Below are 19,333 nucleotides of genomic sequence, written 5' to 3' on the forward strand. Positions count from 1 at the left end.
CCATGCACATAAATCATGTATTAGCTGTGAACTACAATGCATCTGAATGGAGATCAGATTACAGTCTGGCATTCAGTGGGAAAATGAGATATAACAAGACATACTGAAACTTCTCAGTACATATACAGTGGTACATATACAGACTATATTTAAAGCCCTGGGACCGAATGCTATCACCCAGACAAAGAACATAGATGGAGAAGAAAACTAAGGAAAGAGCTCTGAAGCCTCCAAAATTCAGGCCTCCAACAGAGGAGGATAAGAGGCCAGTAGAAGGGGCTAAGAAGCTTCCTATGAGGCCACTGGACAACATTCAAGCAGAGGTGAAGGGTGAGCTGTACCGCATACTGCTAGGGTTGAGCAAATAGCCGTGGGTTTGGCAAGCTGAAGGTCATTAAAGGCCTTGACAAGAACCATGGCAATGTGGGGTGCGCGGGGGGGGAGTGGGGCGGGTTGGAAGAGTGTTTGGAGTTGGCTGAGGAAGGAAAGGAAGTGGAAGCAGTAAGCACAGCCTTTTGAGAAGTTTTGCCCTGAAGAGAAGCAGAGAAATGGTAAAGTACACGGAGCCTCTGAAGAGGTCGAAAGTTTTGTTTTGTTTTGTTTTGTTTTGTTTTGGACATGGGCTTTATGAAGGTACGTTTGCATGTGGATGGGAGAGATCCAGGAGTTGAGGAAGTAAGTGAGGATGCAGAAGTGAAGTGCATTCTCAGAGTACCTAGGCCTGGAGCAGATTGGAGGAGATGTGGTCCAGAAGACAAGAGGAGGCCTGGTCTTGAATGAATGCAAGAACCTGTCCTCCATCGTAACTGGAGTAAAGGCAGAAGGTTCAGGGAAAAGATGCAGATTTGGTGGACTTAGTGGTGGAAAATGCACTGATTTCCATCTTCATCTATTGGTGCCCTGGAATCACGCAGCCTCATTTCAAATACTGCCTTTCCTTGTTATTAGCTGTGTGACTTTGGGCTAGTTATTTAACTTTTCCATGTCTCTATTTCCTAAATTCTAAATTTTGATACTAGAACTTAAAAGAAATAACACAGGTAACATGCTTAAATAAACAGCTTGGCTAAATGAGAAGGAAAACATAAATGACCATTTTTTTTAAACTATGAGATGGGGAAAACCCTTTTAAGCAAGGGAGTAAATCTACAAGTCATTCCAGAGGAGATGCATAGATCCCACCCCATAAAAGCTTACACTTGCTGAATTACAAAACGCACCATACACAAAGTTAAAGTTGTTTGAATAGAATTGTAGCCAGCATACTAGACAGAAGATTATTATTCATTATACATACAGATTCTGTAAATTGAGACAAAGTTAAACAAGCGAAAGAAAGAAAGAAAGAAAGAAAGAAAGAAAGAAAGAAAGAAAGAAAGAAAGAAAGAAAGAAAGAAAAAGAAAGAAAGAAAAAAGATTATGAACAGACAGTTCACAGAAGAAATAAAAATGATTAGCGGAGGAAAAAATATTCAGCTTCACTATAAAAAGGAAATAATGAGATTCTGTTTTACATTTATATTTGGAAAACTATTTTTATAGACTTCGAGGATGTCCTCATCCAGGAGATGAGGAAAAAACCAATATTTGTTGGCAATTTAATTTGGTATAGCCTTTTCGCAGAATAATTCAGTAGTAGCTATAAAAATTTAAAATGCACATAGTTTTTGACCTAACAAGTCTACTTATGATATTCAATTGTAGAGAAATAAATTATGTTTATGTTCAGAAATGATGATTAAGTTTATGTTCAAAAATAACAATAATTAGGTAGAATCTACAGTGACATGGAAATACAAGAACAATTGTTAAATGAAAAAGGAATGTCACAGGCCAACAGGTGCATTATGATTCCATTTATTTAAAAATAATAACTCATATACATATATATGAAATTTGACAAGTTGATGTTAATGTTCATCTGGAAAATAAAAAAACATAATAGACAGTTTGAAAACGTTGTAAAAAAGAAATGTGCCCTACTGTATATGAGAATATTCTGTAAAGCTGTGGAAATTAAAAGTGTTAGTACACACTTATAGATAAATCTATCTAGCTTCCTGTCTGTGTATTACAGAAACGCATTTACAAAGAGAGAAGTGTGTGTGTAGATATACATTATGTACGTGTGCACAGAGGAAAAGGTATGCAATTATGTATCACATAACAAACAGTTGCTAATGGTTAACATCAGAGAGAAGAAGAGCAGGAGATTAGTGGGGCATGTGAGGGAAACTGGGTCTTTGTGGTAATTTACTTTTGCAATAAGCACATATTATATGACTTGTATAATTAAAAGTTTAAAAAGTGTAAAATAAAGCATGGCTCTCATCTGCAATGTTACTAGGAAACAGCCAGAATAATGAATCCTCAGAAGAACATATGAACTAAATCATAAATCTGAAGTTCATGTATTCCAGTATGCTCGTCTCCTTATGGTTTGGCGACAACTGCTCTATAACACGTTACTGTCATTCTGTAGGTTTCTGTCAGGTGGAGTCCAGAGGCCCATTGTTACTCTCTGTCCCTTTGCAGGAATGATAATGGGAGCCTTCACGGCCATCCTCCTGGGTGGTGTCATCTCTCAAGCCCTGGGGTGGCCTTTCGTCTTCTATATCTTTGGTAAGCTATTGTCTCCCCATTCGCAGGAGTTCATATTCAGAGAGATTCTTCTGAGCATCTATCTGTGTGTACTTTTCTGGAGGACATGAGTCAAGAGAGAAAAATCCTAGAAAAACAAAGTGTCTTAATATAATATTAGGGAAAAACTAGCCCACACCATCAAAGAATTTAGAAGCCCTCCTACCCATGATGCTATTAACCAACCCTAATGCATTATTAACACAAAATGACTGGGTACCCTCTTGCCGGCAGCAGGGGACAGGCTTGCAGAGCAGTGGTTGTGAGAGATGGGAGAAAGAAGTCCAGAGAGAGAGCTGCTGCTGTGGATTTTTAAGCATGGCAATGAAGGTCCTGGAAAAGGCTCAAGTTGCCTAAAGGAGAGAAAACACCAACTACCAATAGGATGAATTTTGCCTACTCCAGCATTTTCCCCCAGAGCCTTCCATTTAACTAATGGAAATCAAGAGCAACCTCTTCCTCCACCACTTCAGACTTCAGTAGCTTCTACATTCTGCTTTCAAATCTCCCCCCACCTTATGTGTATTTGTTTAAACATCTGTCTCTCTTTGTGGGCAAGATGAGCTCCTGGAAGCCAGAGATGAAGCCTTCTTGGTTCCTTGGACCCTGCAGTCTCTGGCACATAGTAAGGGCTGAATAAATATTTGTTGAATCAAACTTATGGAAGACAGAGTTACCCTTTCCGTGGCTCTGTCAGGAAGTGCTTACTAATAACTGTAACCTGACATTTTTCACTTGCCTTGGTGGGGTCTATTGATATAACTTTCTTCTTAACCTAAGTTCTCAACACTCCTTCCTGTTCCTACACACTAATAGATTCTAGAAACACCAGGATGCTTTCCTTTACCAGAACAGCATCTTCACTGATGGGCTGTCATGGGTTTTCCTCACACAGCTCCCTCTGCCTGAGGGACCTTTCCCTGCTTCTGCAATTATTGATGTCCTACATCCTTCATGAGTCATCCTCCTGTGAAGCCTTTCTCTTTTCCTCATTTTAAATTATTCTTTTCTTCATGCTTACACAGTATTTTGTTCATAATTCACTTACTCTCCAATTCATGTCATACTTAGTACCATGTAGTCCATAAGTCTATCCACTCCAGTAGACAGTGGACTCCACTGTGACCATGATAGATCTTAGTCGTCTTTGTTGTCCCCACCCCCTGGCAGTACTAGACATACTTGTTGAACAAATGAGTTAAACCTAATTGAATTGTTTAGAATTTTGCTCATGAATGTTTAAATTGCTTCATTTGTATGATGCTACAAATATTAAGCTAAAGTCAGACAGAATTATTTTTTTCTTTTTTTTTTTTTTTTTTGGCTGAAGAAGATTTGCCCTGAGCTAACATCTGTTGCCAATCTTCCTCTATTTTGTGTATGAGCCACCACCACAGCATGGCCACTGACAGACAAGTGGTATAGGTCCATGCCTGGGAACCAAACCTGGGCCACTGAAGCAGAGTACACTGAACTTCACCACAAGGCCACTGGGGCTGGCCCCAGAATAAATTTTTAAATAACAGTAATAATAATGACAATAGTAATTAACTATAAAATAATTACTATGTAACAGGCTCTAAAGGTTTTATGTACATTTTCTCACTTAACATTTAAATAACCATGTGAGGTTGGTATTATTATCTTCATTTTACCGATAAGACAAAGGAAAGAAAAGGTCTAAATGCAGGCTTGTCATGTTTATTGATTCTGCAGAAAGGGCAGCGAAACTTCGTTTCACTTCAAAATATTTTTCTTTAAGCCTTCCTGAATTCAAAATCACATCTTGTGTCTCTGTTTTTCAGTTTTAGACATTACCTTGTCATTTCAATGGCTTCAGTAATTTGATAGAGCAATGTGGGACAATAGTCTATGTGGGCCAGTCAATCCAGAATGTTCCTCAAGATAATGAACTCAAGTAAACATTTAATACTCTCTCTCTTTCTCTTTCTCTCTCTCATGTGTTCTCTCTCACTCTCACTCTCTGCTCTCTCACACATTTTCTCAAACACACATGTATAGTCACACACATACAACTGAAAAAATTTCATTCACTCAAGAAATAATTACTAAGATTTAATTCTATTCTTTTAGCATAAGTCTACCACAACCTATCTCTGATTAAAAGTTAAAATTCTGGACAAAATACAAAAAGCACAACCTGAAGACTCTGAAACAAAAACAGAAGTAGACAGATTGTGGAAAGAATTAAAAACTTGGAAAGGTGAGAGGCAAGGAATTGACTTTCCTTTTTTCTTTTTTTCTCATTTCTCTCACTGCTTTGCCCTGAGAGTGAGCCTAGTCACCATGGTGCAGATGAGTAAAATTCCAATAGAAATTCCATGTTTTTAAAAAGAGGAACTAGGAAAATAGACTCCTGCAAGCAGGATAGTGTATGGAAGAAAGAGGGGAAAGACCTGAAGATAAACGTGCACAAGCTTTAGGATCACCCCTGAATTGCACATGCATGGGGCAGACCAAAGTGGATTAGCAAAGGCTGTAATAACTCCACTGATTTAAATCATGGTTCAAGTCATAACAATTACAATGTTCAAGATACAATTAAGAAATTTCTCAACATATGCATACCAGGAAAATACGACCAATTCTGAAGGGAAAAGACAATCTGTAGATGCTAGCCCTGAGGTTCCTCAGATATTAGAATTACCAGGTAAAGGTCTCAAAGCAGCCATTATAACCATGCTCTATAGGTAAAGTTAAATACATATAGGATGAATGGAAAGATAGAATTTCTTAGCAGAGAAATGTAAATTGTAAAAAGAGAACAATGTGGAAATTTTACCAGTGAAAAATACATTATGTGAAACAAAAAATTCACTATATAGCTTTAATGAGAAAATGGAGATAATAAAAAAAGTCAGTGAACTTGAAGACAGAGCAAAAGTATATAATAGAAGGAAGAAAATAAAACATTTGGAAAAAATTAAAGAGAGCCTTAAGAGCTAATGGGACAATGTCAAAAGAATCATATACATGTTATTAGAATCAGAGAAGAAGAGAAGAAAGAGTTCAGGGCTGAAACATATATGAAAAAATAATACCCTCAAAATACCCAAATTTGGCAAAAGACATAAATTTACTAATTCAAGAAGCTCCGTGAACACTTAACAGAGAACAAATTAAAGAAAATCATACTTAGATACATCATAATCAAAGTGCTGAAAAACGTTAAAGAAAAAATCTTTAAAAAAGCTAGAAAACAAATAAAACATTACACACAAGGAGACAACAACTTAAAAGCCACAGATTTCTTATTAGCAAATTTGGAGGCCAGAAGACAGTGGAAAACCATCTTTAAAGTGCTAAAAGAAATGAACTGTTTATCATGAATTCTATACCTATTGAAAATACCCTTCAGAAATGAGGGTCAAGGGGCCAGCCTGGTGAAGAGTAACATAAATTATAAATATAATGAATGTATAAAAAAATACTATTTTTCTTAAGTTATTTACAATATGTATGATTGTTGAAAGTAAAGCTTACATCATTGTCTGGAGGTGTTTTCAATGTATGCAGATGTAAACTATATGTCAACTATAGCATAATGGCCAGTGGAGAGGGTAATGGAACCTATATATTTGCAAGACTTTTATATTTTGCTTAGAGTACTACAGTATTAACTCTAATACTATGACTAAATTAAGAATAAGAATAGATAGATATGTATATTGTATTCCCTAAAGCAGCAAATAAAAAACCATAGAGAGACATAGCCAAATTTCAAAAGGAAAACTACATTGGAATATTTAAAAATTCTAAATAAACTAATAGAAGGCAAAAACAATTGAAAGAAAAAAACAAAAAGTACATAGAGAAAGCAAAACAAAACAAAAAACAGATAAAATTGTAGATGTAAATCCAACCATATCAAGAATTATATTAAATATAAATGGCTTCAATAGATCAATTACAAAGATACAGATTTCAGACTGGATTTAGAAAGAAGGACAAAACTGTATCCTATTTTCAAGAAACCCACTTTAAATTTAAAGACATGGATAGATACAAATAAAACAGTGGACAAAGATGGACCAAGAAAACACTAATCAAGAGAAAACAGAGTGGATATATTAATATCAGCCAAAGATGACTTCAGAACAAGGACTATTACCAGGGATAAGGGTAGACAACAAATAAAGATAAAAGTGTTAATTCACCAAGAAGAGATAACAATTTGAAATGTATATGCATCTAACAAAAGGGCTTCAAAATATGTGAAGAAAAAACTAATAGAAGTGCCAGGAAAAATAGATAAATCCACAATTAGAGACTGTGGAAGACAGATGAAGTATACCTCATCTAGTAACAGTAGAATATTCTTTTCAAGTGTACTTTGCACATGCACCAAGATAGTCAATCTTATGACTCATAAACAAACTTTAACAAATTTAAATGAATAGAAAATTATACAAAATGTGTTCTTTGAGCATAATGGAATTAAACTAAAAATCCATAACAGAAGGATATCTAGAAATGCTCCAAATATTTGAAAATTAAATAACACACTTCTAATGGGTTAAAGAAAAAGACACAGGGAAATTATTTTTTGAGGAAGATTAGCCCTGAGCTAACATCCACTGCCAATCCTCCTCTTTTTGCTGAGGAAGATTGGCCCTGAGCTAACATCAGTGCCCATCTTCCTCTACTTAACATGTGGGATCCCTCCCACAGCCTAGCTTGATAGGCTGTGCATAGGTCAATGCCCAGGATCCAAACCAGCAAACCCTGGGCCACTGAAGCAGAGCGCATGGACTTAACCACTGTGCCACTAGGCCAGCCCCACAAGGGAAATTTTTAAATTGAATAGAATGCAAATGAAACTCAATATATCAAAATTGTGGAATGCAGCCAAAGCAATGCTTAGAGAGAAAATTTTAACATTGAACACTTACATTAGAAAAGACAAAAGGTTTCAAATTAAGGATCTGCACTTACACCTTAAGAAGGAAAAATAGAAAAGCTAACTAAACCCAAATCAATAGAAGAAAAGAAATAAAAATAAAAGCAGAAATTAATTAATTCAAACAGAAAAATAATCAGTAAAACTAAAAATTGGTTCTTTGAAAAGATCAATAACATAGATAGGTGAAGTAGATAGATATTATAGATAAATAGAAGATAGAGAAGATACAGATAACCAATATCAAGAATAAAAAACAGATATCAATACAGACCCTACAAATGTTTAAAAAAATCATAATAAATGGATATTATGAAACACTCTATGCCCATAAATTTAATCATTTGGATAAAATGGACAAATTCATTGAAAGATATAAAGTAACAAATTTCACTCGAGAAGAAAGAGGTTATCTGAATATTTCATATATATTAAGAATTTGATTTTGCAGTTTAAAGGTTTTGAACAAAGAAAACCCCAGACCCATATGATGTCAGTGGAAAATTTTACCAAACATGTAAAAAATGATACCAATTTTACACAAATTCTTCCTGAAAATAGGAGAGAAAACACTTTATGAATCAGATTGTGAAGCCAGAAATACTAAAGAGTCCCCCTTGATACTCAGCAAAGCACTGATCAGGATGTGCGTGAAGACGTCATCTGAGCCCAGGGGGAAAAGTCTTTGGAAAAGATTAAAGAACAGTGTCCACTACTTACAGAAAATCAGATGTAGTGCCTGTTCCCACAAGACAGCCTGAAAAAATGTATAATTCATGGGTGATTGGGCAGAATACTCATAAAAGCCTTTCCTAGTAGTAAGAAATAACTAGCTCTAGAGGGAGCACTATTGTATATCCCTCTCACAAATGATGATGGCAAGACCTAAATGGATCAAACTGTGTCCACATAACTGCACCCCAGAACAAAGCTCAAAAGTATTTACAGAAACACAAAAATATTCAACACCCAGCAAGGTATACTTCACAATGTCTGGCTCCATGGAAAAAAGGCAAGAAAACACAATCCACAATAATGAGAAGAATAAAACAATCAAAACCAACCCAAAGCTGACATAAATGTTAAAATTAGCAGACAGGAGCATTAAATTAGACAGTTATTATAACTGTATTATAAGTCTATTTATTCAAAAGTTAAATAGAAACATGGAAAATATTTTTTAAAAGACCCAAATCAAACTTCTGGAATTGAAAACTATAGTATATGGATAGAATTAATGACAGATTAGACACAATAGAAGAAAGATTAATGAACTTAAAAATAGCAATAGAAACCATCCAGAATGAACCACACAGAGAAAAAAAATAATAATAAGGAAATGAGAACAGCAGTAAGGTGTGGGGTGCCCAATGGTGAGGAACAAGATGGAGGAACAGAAAAAAATATTTGAAGAAATAACAGAAGAAGAAATGAAGAAATAATTTCCAAATGTTAACTCACAGATGCAAGAAGTTCAATGAACCTCAAGAAACATGAAGAAAACTACACTAAGCTACACAATAATCAAATGGTTCAAAACCAGTGAAAATCAAAACCAGGTAAAATCTTAAAAACAGCTAAGCTAAAAAACATGTTATATACAGACTAACAAAGAAGATGATGCAGCTTTCCGGTCAAAAGCAATGCAAGCAAGAAGGCAATGGAATGACATCTTTCAAGTACTGCAAGAAAAAAAACCAAAACTGTCAACATGGAATTCTAGAGTCAGAGAAAAAATTTTCAAACCAAAGGCAAATAAAGGACATTTTAGATATATAAAAATTGAAAGAATCAGAAACCCAAATTAAAGAAAACAGTATCATTTTCAATAGCATCAAAAAAATGTTTAATACAGAGATAAATCTGACAAAAGCTGTGAAAGATTTATGCACTGAAAATTCAGGGCCAGCCTGGTGGCGCAGCAAAGTTCACATGTTCCACTTTGGCAGCCCAGGGTTCAGCAGTTCAGATCCTGGGTGTTGACCTACACACCACTTATCAAGCCACACTGTGGCAGGCATCCCACATAAAAAATAGAGGAAGATGGGCACAAATGTTAGCTCAGGGCCAATCTTCCTCAGCAAAAAGAGGAAGATTGGCAGCAGATGTTAGTTCAGGGCTAATTTTCCTCAAAAAAAAAATTAATAAGTTCTCATGAGAATAAAAGATCCTAGAATAGCCAAAGAATTTTGCAAATGAATCACAAAGTTGGAGGACTAATACTGCCTGATGTCAAGACAAAATTACAGTCATCAAGACATTGTGGTATTGGTATAAAGACAGACAAATAGACAAGTGAAACATAATGCAGACATAAATAGACTCACATATAAAAGGTAAACTGATTTTTGACAAAGATTCAAAGGCAATTCAGTGAAGAAAGGATAGTCCTTTCAACAGATGGTGCTCAAAAATTGGATATCCATGTGCAAAAAAAAAAAAAGAACTTTGATCCATATCTTGTGCCCTATACAAAATCTAACTCAAAATGAATCCTGGGCCTAATTGTAAAATCTGAAATCATTATCCTTCTAGAAGAAAATAAATGAGAAATTTTTTATTCTTTAGGTAGGCAAAGATTTCTTAGATATGCCACCAAAGGCTTGATCCATAAAATAACAAATTGATAGATTGGATTTCATCAAAGTCAAAAACTTCTCCTCTTCAAAAGGCATTATGAGAATAATAAAGAGACAAGCCAAGATAGGGAGAAATACTTACAAAACATATGTCTATATATATAAAATAAGGAATTTTATCCAGAAAGTATAAATAATTCTCAAAACTCAATAATAAGAAAAAAAAAACAATTAAAAAATGGACAAAGACACTTCACCGAAAAAGATAGAGAGAAGGGAAATAAGCACGTGAAAAGGTGGTCAACTCAATATCCTTAGTCATTAGCGAAATGCAAATAAAAATGACAATGATACACCTCTGCACACCTATTAGAATGGTTAATTATGACATAATAAGAAGTATATATAGTGTCTGCTCCCAGTTCCTGACACAGAGCTCCTAAAATCCTTGTAATTTCCTAAGTGATGGGGATGACAGGAGCATCTTACACAGAGTTCCTAAATCCCTTGGAATTCCCCAAGTGATAGGAGCATCTTTTGTTCTAATAAGGTAACTCTTTGTGGCCTGCTGGATAGTTTCAGGATGGAGGCTGGTCACCAGAAAGACCAAGCCATGATTAGAAGCTTGGAACTTTTGACCCCACCCTCCATTCTCTGAGGAGGGATGGTGGCTGCAGAATTTGCTAATAATCAATTATGCTTACACGATGCAGCCTCCAAAACATCCCTAAACGATGGGGTTCTGAGAGCTTTCAGGTTGGCAAATACATCCACGTGCTGGGAGGGTGGCACACTCCAACTTCACAAGGTCAGAAGCTCCTGTTTTCTGGACCCTTCAGGACCTCTCCCTTTGTATCTATTCATCCGGCTGTTCATCTGTTTCCTTTATCATATCCTTTATAATAAACTGATAAACATAAGTAAATTTTCCTGAGTTTTGTGAGCTGTTCTAGCAAATTATCAAACCTAAGATGGAGTTGTGGGAACCTCTGACTTGGTAGTCAAGCCCAACAGAAGTGTAGGTAAGCTGGGGACCCGCTACTTGGAATTGATGTCTGAAGTGGGGGGCAGTCTTGTGGGACTGAGCCCTTACTATGCCAGGCCGTGTCAGAGTTAAGCTAAACTGTAGGATACCAAGTTGGTGTCCACAGAGAATTGGAGAATTGCTTAGTGTGAAAAAACCCCACACATTTGTTTTCAGAAGTGTTGTGAGAAGAGAAATAGTTCTTCCTTTACTAATATTAAAAAGGTTGAGATACCAAATTTGTGCCATTCCTAGGGTCTGTGATTTCCACATGCACAAATAATCAAGAAATGTAAAGGATTGGGTTCTAGAAAGCTGTGATATTCATGTGAATTTTTTTGAGAAATGGAAAGGGGTTATTATGAGCAAGAGCTTTTCCCAAGACCTGTACCAGAAAATGTCCCAATGTAAAAAAAATTGATATAGAAGGCAGAAATCAGCTCAGTTACCAATTTTACCCTCTGCTTGCAGGAGGCATTGGCTGTGTCTGCTGCCTTCTCTGGTTTGTTCTGGTTTATGATGACCCTGTCTCACACCCATGGATAAATGTCACAGAAAAAGAATACATCATATCCTCCTTGGCCCAACAGGTACACGTAAGGACTCCAACCTTCTCCAGCTGTGTTGTATCAGCATCTGGATTTCTCAGGGTGACTAAGAATGTGTGACCATGTCTCAGATCTTACTATTCTGATCAGTAAATTTATTTTCAGGTCAGCTCTTCTAAGCAGTCTCTTCCCATCAAAGCTGTGGTCCGATCGCTTCCCTTTTGGTCCATTTGTTTTTGCAGTTTCAGCCATCTGTGGTTAATTAACATATTTATTGTATACACACCAACTTACATCAGCAGTGTGTTCCATGTTAACATCAGAGATGTGAGTATATGTCCCCTCAACCCTTACTCCTATTAGCATGACTCACAATTACTCTGCCTTCACAAATCATTCCATTTAGAAAGCTTTATCTTTTATTACCAAGAAATAATCTAATATTTAATACTCATGCCCGTAGCTTTTCTGAGGATGTGATTGAAGAGGCTACTGATTTTCTTAAGAAAGTGTGATTACAGGATTGTCAGTATGATTATCAGTGATTCATCAATAAAACATGTGGGCTCGCTGCCTTTATTATGATGGTTTACTCAAATTTTTCCCCTCAGAATGGGTTCCTGTCTGCCCTTCCCTTTATTGTTGCCTGGGTCATTGGTGTCCTGGGAGGCCACCTGGCAGATTTCCTTCTGACCAAGAATTTTAGGATTGTTACAGTCAGGAAAATTGCTACAGTTCTTGGTAAGAACAGGGCCTAAGGGTCAGTAATTCATAAAGCATACACAATGGCCAAAGATGTCTCATTGTTTAATTTGTGTGCTCTTCATTCCCTAGGAATTCTCCCTCCCTCAGCATTCCTGGTGGCTCTGCCTTACCTCACCTCCAGCTATATCACAACAATGACCCTCCTGACGCTGGCTTGTGGACTAAGCTCATTATGTCAGACAGGGGTCTATATCAATGCCTTAGATATTGCTCCAAGGTAAGACTCCAATCTCCACTCTTATTTTCACCTTTTTTGAGAAAAATTTAGCCTGCTTAGCTTTCAGGGAGCCCTAAACTTTGGGAAATAATAAATCATGGGCAAGGACAACAGATAGACCTGTGGCTGTTTTTTTCAGGTATGTGGGGGAGGGGTAATATTGATGTGTCTTTGAGCCTTTCGTGGAACACACATAGCACAAGTAGTTTTGGGTATAATTATATGAGGGATTCATACACAGAGAAAGTCTGAAGAATACTGTCAAGCATCTCTAGATCTAGCCTGGAACATTCCTGTCACCCACAGATACTCCAGTTTTCTCACGGGAGCCGCAAGGGGATTTGCACAAATAGCAGCTGTCCTGGCACCCACTGTTAGTGGATTTCTCCTCAGTCAGGTAGAGTTTTCCTGTCAAGGACTCTTAAAATGCCCTTCCAAATCCACTCAGAAAGGTAATAGCGTAAAGAATGTGTTCACATTTTGAAAAACAAAATTAAATTGTGAGTAACTTAGTCATAAGGTCAGTCTGGCAAAGAAAAATATAGAACAATTTCTTTCTGGACCTCCATCTTTACTCATTCTAAAGCCAAAGAACTAACTAGTGATCCGCTAGTAATATTCAGTCTTTGAAACTGAAACCACACAGCCACATAGATTTCGTGAGATGATGATTCTGTGCATGAATGCAACTGGCCATGTCTTCTGCAACACTTTGAAATTTTCATTTGCCTAACCATGCAAAAGCAGAGATAATGAAAGTAAATATGTTTAAGTGTCTGATACATGCAGGTGTTATTATAGGTATTTTATATGCAGTAATTTCACTTAATTATTGATTCTTACACCAATTGTGAAAGTGGAATATTATTATCCTCATTTCCCGATGATTAAACTTAAAATCTGATAAAACAAATCTTTCCGCTAAGAAGATATAGAATCAGAATTCTTCCAACTTAGACCTGTCTCGCTCCAAAGCCCACAATCTTTTCACTATGCCATCACAATACAAGACGAACTTTGAAAACATTCTTAGTATATTTTATGCTGTTATGATTCTCACGAAAGAAAAAGTGTATGGCACTTTGATAAATTGTGACAAATGCAGTTCTGTAGGTTAATCGTAAAGGTCCCTAAATCCCTTTTATCAAGAATATTCTGAATGTATTTTGAAATTCTTCTTTCCATGCAACTATCCATCCACTTTCAGGAAATGAATTTCTTCATGGACACTCACTAGAGAGCATTGTCTTCTAAACTATTAATATGAATTTCATAGAAAACAGGATGAAAGGGATAATATTCACTTGAGGTTTTGTGTCCCCAGGACTCTGAATTTGGGTGGAGGAATGTCTTCCTCTTGATGTTTGCCATTAACCTCTTAGGACTGCTTATCTACCTCATATTTGGAGAAGGAGATGTCCAAGACTGGGCTAAAGAGAGGAAACTCACTCGTTTATGAAGGTAAAGGATAATGATTTCATCTATGGTTATAGCCACAGAAATACTACTTAAATTTTTAATTATATGTCATTTTTCTTTCTTAGTAATTCCACCTCAGATGAAAAGTCTTTAGGCACCTTATTCATAAATGAGAAGGCTTCAGTGATGAAAATACCAACAGAAAGAATTGTGTTCGCTGTGGATCTTTTCAAATCCAAGATCAGTTCTTTATTTTACTCAGATTTATTTTTGAGGAAAATATAAGCTGAATGAAAATTCAAATAAAATGATAGCCAACAACAAAGTTGTCATCTTCATAGAATTAACAATGGATTTGGAGGAGCTGCCATGCAGGAGCCAATAGGCTCCATTCACAGTTTCTGGATCTCGAAACAGGAAATAATGTTTTGAAATTCTCAATCTAGGGTGGTAACCTCACTAGGGCAATGATTTTTCCTGTTTGTGAAAATGATTATTAATTTATATTTGTTGGGCTGGATATATTGTTAATGTGTTCCTCCCTTTGTGCGCTACACTCTACTTCATCCTGTGCAGGCCAAGGAGGCTGACCCGCATGGCTTGCATCCCACCCTCCTTTGTCCAATGGCTTCTGCTGGATTTCAACGAGGTAGGAGAGTGAGGACAGGGAGTATCTATCTTTAAAGTTCCTCCTTATAGGGTCTGGAGTTGGCTGATCCTTCCACTACCGTTCACAGCTCCTGACAGGTAGCTCCTCCACATGGTCTGGTAACTTCTCTCTTCCCCTGTCTCTTCAGGTCCTTTTTTTTTGCCTTTATTTTGCTAGCTCTGGGATTCCCCACAGTATCTTAGGATTTCCTTACCACCTTCCCAACCCTGTGTAAAATGTCTCTTTTAACACTGTGCTCAAATTACTCAGTGTAAGTCTGCCATGTTTTCCTTCTGAGATGCAACTAATTCCATGGTCAAATCATATATAAAGCTTCAAACATCAAATGGATCAGTATTTTTGTAAAATGACAATTCATAGGTATCAGTGGGTCAGAGCATGTTCAGAGGGGCCAGGACCATGTTCTAGGTTGCTTCTTGTGGTGATCTCTACCATGCAGACAGAGATTACAGCCATCAGGTCATTTTGTATAGAGGTGATGTAGTGGACATTAGTTATGAGTGAAAAATTAGGGCAAGGATGTTGAAAGTCAAATCTAAATAAATTCAATAATTACTGAGATCTTGCTATAGTCTAGAGTCTAGCCCCTTGGGACAGTAAATTAAATTAGACACAGTCACTATGCCCCATTCTAATATGGAGGACAGACATAATAATAGATGACAGTGCATGTCTTAGTTACAATAGCAGGGGGGCATCCAGGCCATCATGGGAGACCAGATGAAGGGTTCCAATCCCGAACTGGAAAGCACAGGGGAGATCTCCTTCAGCAAGTAATTCCTGAGTTAAATGTTAGATAGGAAGTAGTATGGTAAGATTTCCCACACTGGCGCACAACTTGTGCAAAAGCATGAAAACAAGAAACAGAATTGGTTCTGAAGGGAATCACCTGCCTGCGTGGTCAGTTATGAAAGTCCAGAAGATGAGTTTAGAGAAATGGGCATTACCACAGCATGGAGGTCTTGTCTGCCATGTTAGGGAGCTTGAGGGATATCTCACAAGCAATAGTGACATGAGCAGATTTTGTCTCTAGATAGAACACTCAGCCCCAATTGCAGAATCAGCAAGACTAGTTAAATGACCACCTGTGCAATGGTCCACACAGCATTGGTGAGGACTTAACTAGGGTAGGCAGAGCTAAGATGGAGAGAAGAAGAGAGACAGGAAAAATGTTTAGGAGGTAGAATTGAAAGATCATGGCATTTGGTTAGCTGGATACAGGAGAAGAGAGCAGTTAAGGAGTCTTGGGTCTTTAACCTGAGAGACTGGATAGAGAATGGTCTGAACAATTAAGCCAGAGAATGAAGGAAGAGGAGGCCCTTTCAGAAAGAAGATAATGAGTTGACTTTGGGACGTGTTGTGTTAGTGGTAATAGTGGGATTATCGAGTGGGCATATCTATTAATTTCCTGGGGCTGCCATAACAGAGTACCACTAACTAGTGGCTTAAACAACAGTGATTTTTTTTGTCTCACAGCTCTAGAAGTCTGAAATCAAAATCTCAACAGAGTTGGTTCCTTCTGAGGGCTGTGAGGGAGACTCTGTCCCATGCCTCACTTCTGGTAGCCTCAGGCATTCCTTGACTTGTAGATGGCTTTCTCCCTGTGTCTTCATATCATCTTCCCTCTGTACATGTTTGTCTCTGTATCAAAATGTCCCCTTTTTATAAGGACACTGGTCATATTGGATAAAGGCCCACCTTAATGACTTCATCTTAACTTGATCATCTACAAAGGCCCTATTTCCAAATGAGGTGACATTAACAGGTACAGGGAGTTAGGACTTCAGCACCTTTTGGGGAGACACAATTCAACATAAAACAGCAAGCCCAACAAACAGCCAGACCATAAATCTGAAACTTGTAGAAAGGGACTGGGCTGGAGACAAAGATATAGGAGAAAAGAGCAGATGTTCAGCACTAAATTCTGGAATGTTTCATGCTCAGAGAGTCTGTGAATGGAAAAGCACCAAACCAAAGACAGAATGTCAACACTAAAGGAGTGAGCAGAATAAGAAATCCCCCCTCATAACAGAGATGAAAAAGGCAAGCTTGCACATATGAGGAACAATAGGAGGATACAGCTATCATGGAAACTCATAAACATGGATGGCCTTTAAGAAAGATGGCATGTCAGCAATAACAAGTATAGTGGAGTTCAGTTAGATGAGGTCAGGAAAGGAACCCAGTCATCTTCTGACTAGTTTACTGGTAGCTTTTTCAAGGCACATTTATCAGAGATGCGTGTTTGTAGGTCAGTTTGCAGTTTGCTGGTGAGTGAATGGGAGTTAGAAAATAGAGAAAGCAAGACAAATATTTTCACAAAGTTCAGTTGGGAAGAGAGGAGATGGGAAGATAGCCAGAGGAGGATACAGGAAAAGGACGAGTGACCTAAGGGGGAAAGGGACTGGCCCATGGGAGGCTTTGGGGAAGAAATAGTGGAGTGGGAGTGAAGTTGTAGAAGGATAGGACAAAGAGATGGAGCAAGGTCTTGGAGGACACAAAAAGGACTCTGATGCAGGAGTTTAGAAAGAAAATATAAAATCAGAAATGTAAATTTTCTCTTTAAGAAATGGAGTCCAGGAAACCATGAACAAAATGAAAAGGCAACCTATGGAATGGGAGAAAATATTTGCAAATAATATATCTGATGGGGGCTAATATCCAAAATATGTAAAGAGCGCATACAACTCAATAGCCAAAAAAAAAAAAATTGATTAAAAGATGGGAAGAAAAACTGAACTGACATTTTTCAAAAGAAAATATATAAATGGCCAACAGGTACATGAAAAGGTACTCAACATCACTAATAATCTGGGAAATGCAAAACCAAACCACAATGAGGTACCACCTCACACCCGTTAGAATAGCCATCGTCAAAGGGATAAGAACAAGTGTTGGTGAGGATGTGGAGAAAAGGGAACCCTTGTGCCCTGTTGCTGGGAATGTAAATTGGTGCAACCACTATGGAAAACAATATGGAGATTCCTCAAAAATTTAAAATAGAACTACCATATGATCCAGCAATCCCAGTTCTGGGTTTATATATCCAGAGGAAATGAAAATAGGATCTCAAAGAGATATCTGCATTCCTGTGTTCATTGCAGCACTATTCACAATAGCCAACACATGAAAACAACCTAAGTTTCCATCAATGATGAGTGGATAAAGAAAGTGTTATATATATATATATCCTGTGGAATATTATTCAGTCATTATAAGGAAGGACATCCTGTCATTTGCACAACAGTGAAGTACGTCAGACAGCGAAAGACAAATACTGTATGATATCACTGACGTGGAATTTTAAAGAGCCAAAGTCATAGAAACAGAGATTAGAACGGTAGTTACCAGGAGCTGGAAGACTGGGGAAAAGGGGAGATGTTGGTCAAAGGGTACGAACTTCCAGTTGTAAGCTGAATAAGTTCTGTGGATCTAATGTACAACATAATGATTAATAGTTAATAATACTGTATTATATACTTTACTGTTCCTAAGAGAGTAGATCTTAAATGTTCTCACAAAAAGGAAATGGTAATTGTGTGACGTGATGGAGGTGTTAGCTAACACTTGGTGGTAATCATTTTGCAATTATATAAGTGTATCAAATCAATAGGTTGTACGCCTTAAATGTACATAATGTTATATGCCAATTATATCTCAATAAAGCTAGAAAAATAAAAAAAGAAAGGGAATCCATTTTCTTTCTCTGTAAAATGCCTGCTACCTACACTTGTTAATCTAGATTAAGGACTTCCAAAGATACATTTTTGTTTGGTGAATGCTCTTTGTTCCCTATGATCTTGATGTTGTAAAAGGAAAAGACAATTCACCTGGTGCTAATGAAACCTATAAGTTTTCCCTGTTATAACCTAAAAGCTCCATATACTTATATCAACTGTAAGACCTTGATTATAAATGCATTAATTATTAAAATGTCTAATGTGAAAAGGAAACATGATGGGCAAGAGAGACTTTCCCTCCTGCTCTTCATATGTGCTCATCTTGCTTTTTTCTGAATTCCGCAATTGGGGTCATTTGGCCAGAAGTGACCAGTTTCCTCTATAAAGGATTCAGGCATCTGACCTCCCCATTTGAGCACATATATGACCAGAGATGTACTGACTTAGCATGGGTTTCTGCTAGTTTTTCTTTTCTGTACCCCTGCCTTAAGTCTGTATACTCTGATCTCCCTTCATGACTTTGTGTGCAAGCAGTTCATTACCAGGCATACACATAGCCTCTAATACAACATATTTCATACACTAATTTTAGTGTAATTTTTTATAGGATAATCCACATGATACTGGGAGTGAGCTGTTTAAGGGTAAAATTACTGAGCTATTTTATGAAGATAGGAAGTTTTCAGGTGATATTCAATAAATAATGACACATTATGAAACCTTTCAGGTGATAGTCAATAAATAATGACTTGCAATACCAACATGCGGTAAAAGTGGGGGGAAATACTTCACATTTACGAGAGAAAGAATTGCATTGATCTGACTCCTGCCACAGCCTGCTCCTACTAAGCCTTCAACCGCCAATAAAGC

General features: G+C 37.2%; 1 protein-coding gene across 2 annotated transcripts in view; it reads left to right on the forward strand.

Annotated features, from left to right (window-relative positions):
* SLC17A3 (solute carrier family 17 member 3) overlaps positions 1–19,028 on the forward strand; it is a 36,457-nt gene extending 17,429 nt beyond the window's left edge. The window contains exons 6-13 of one of the 2 annotated variants that reach the window (XM_014851581.3): positions 2,536–2,622; positions 11,636–11,754; positions 11,878–12,039; positions 12,324–12,453; positions 12,547–12,694; positions 13,001–13,091; positions 14,019–14,155; positions 14,239–19,026. In XM_014851581.3, coding sequence (XP_014707067.1) covers positions 2,536–2,622; positions 11,636–11,754; positions 11,878–12,039; positions 12,324–12,453; positions 12,547–12,694; positions 13,001–13,091; positions 14,019–14,153 — 872 coding nt within the window. In that variant the 3' untranslated portion in view covers positions 14,154–14,155; positions 14,239–19,026. Of the gene's footprint in view, positions 1–2,535; positions 2,623–11,635; positions 11,755–11,877; positions 12,040–12,323; positions 12,454–12,546; positions 12,695–13,000; positions 13,092–14,018; positions 14,156–14,238 lie in introns of both variants that reach the window. The other variant, XM_014851580.3, reaches the window with a different exon arrangement.
* The last annotated feature ends 305 nt before the right edge of the window (positions 19,029–19,333 follow it).

Source organism: Equus asinus, chromosome 8 (genome assembly GCF_041296235.1).
Source record: "Equus asinus isolate D_3611 breed Donkey chromosome 8, EquAss-T2T_v2, whole genome shotgun sequence".
NCBI lineage: Eukaryota > Metazoa > Chordata > Mammalia > Perissodactyla > Equidae > Equus > Equus asinus.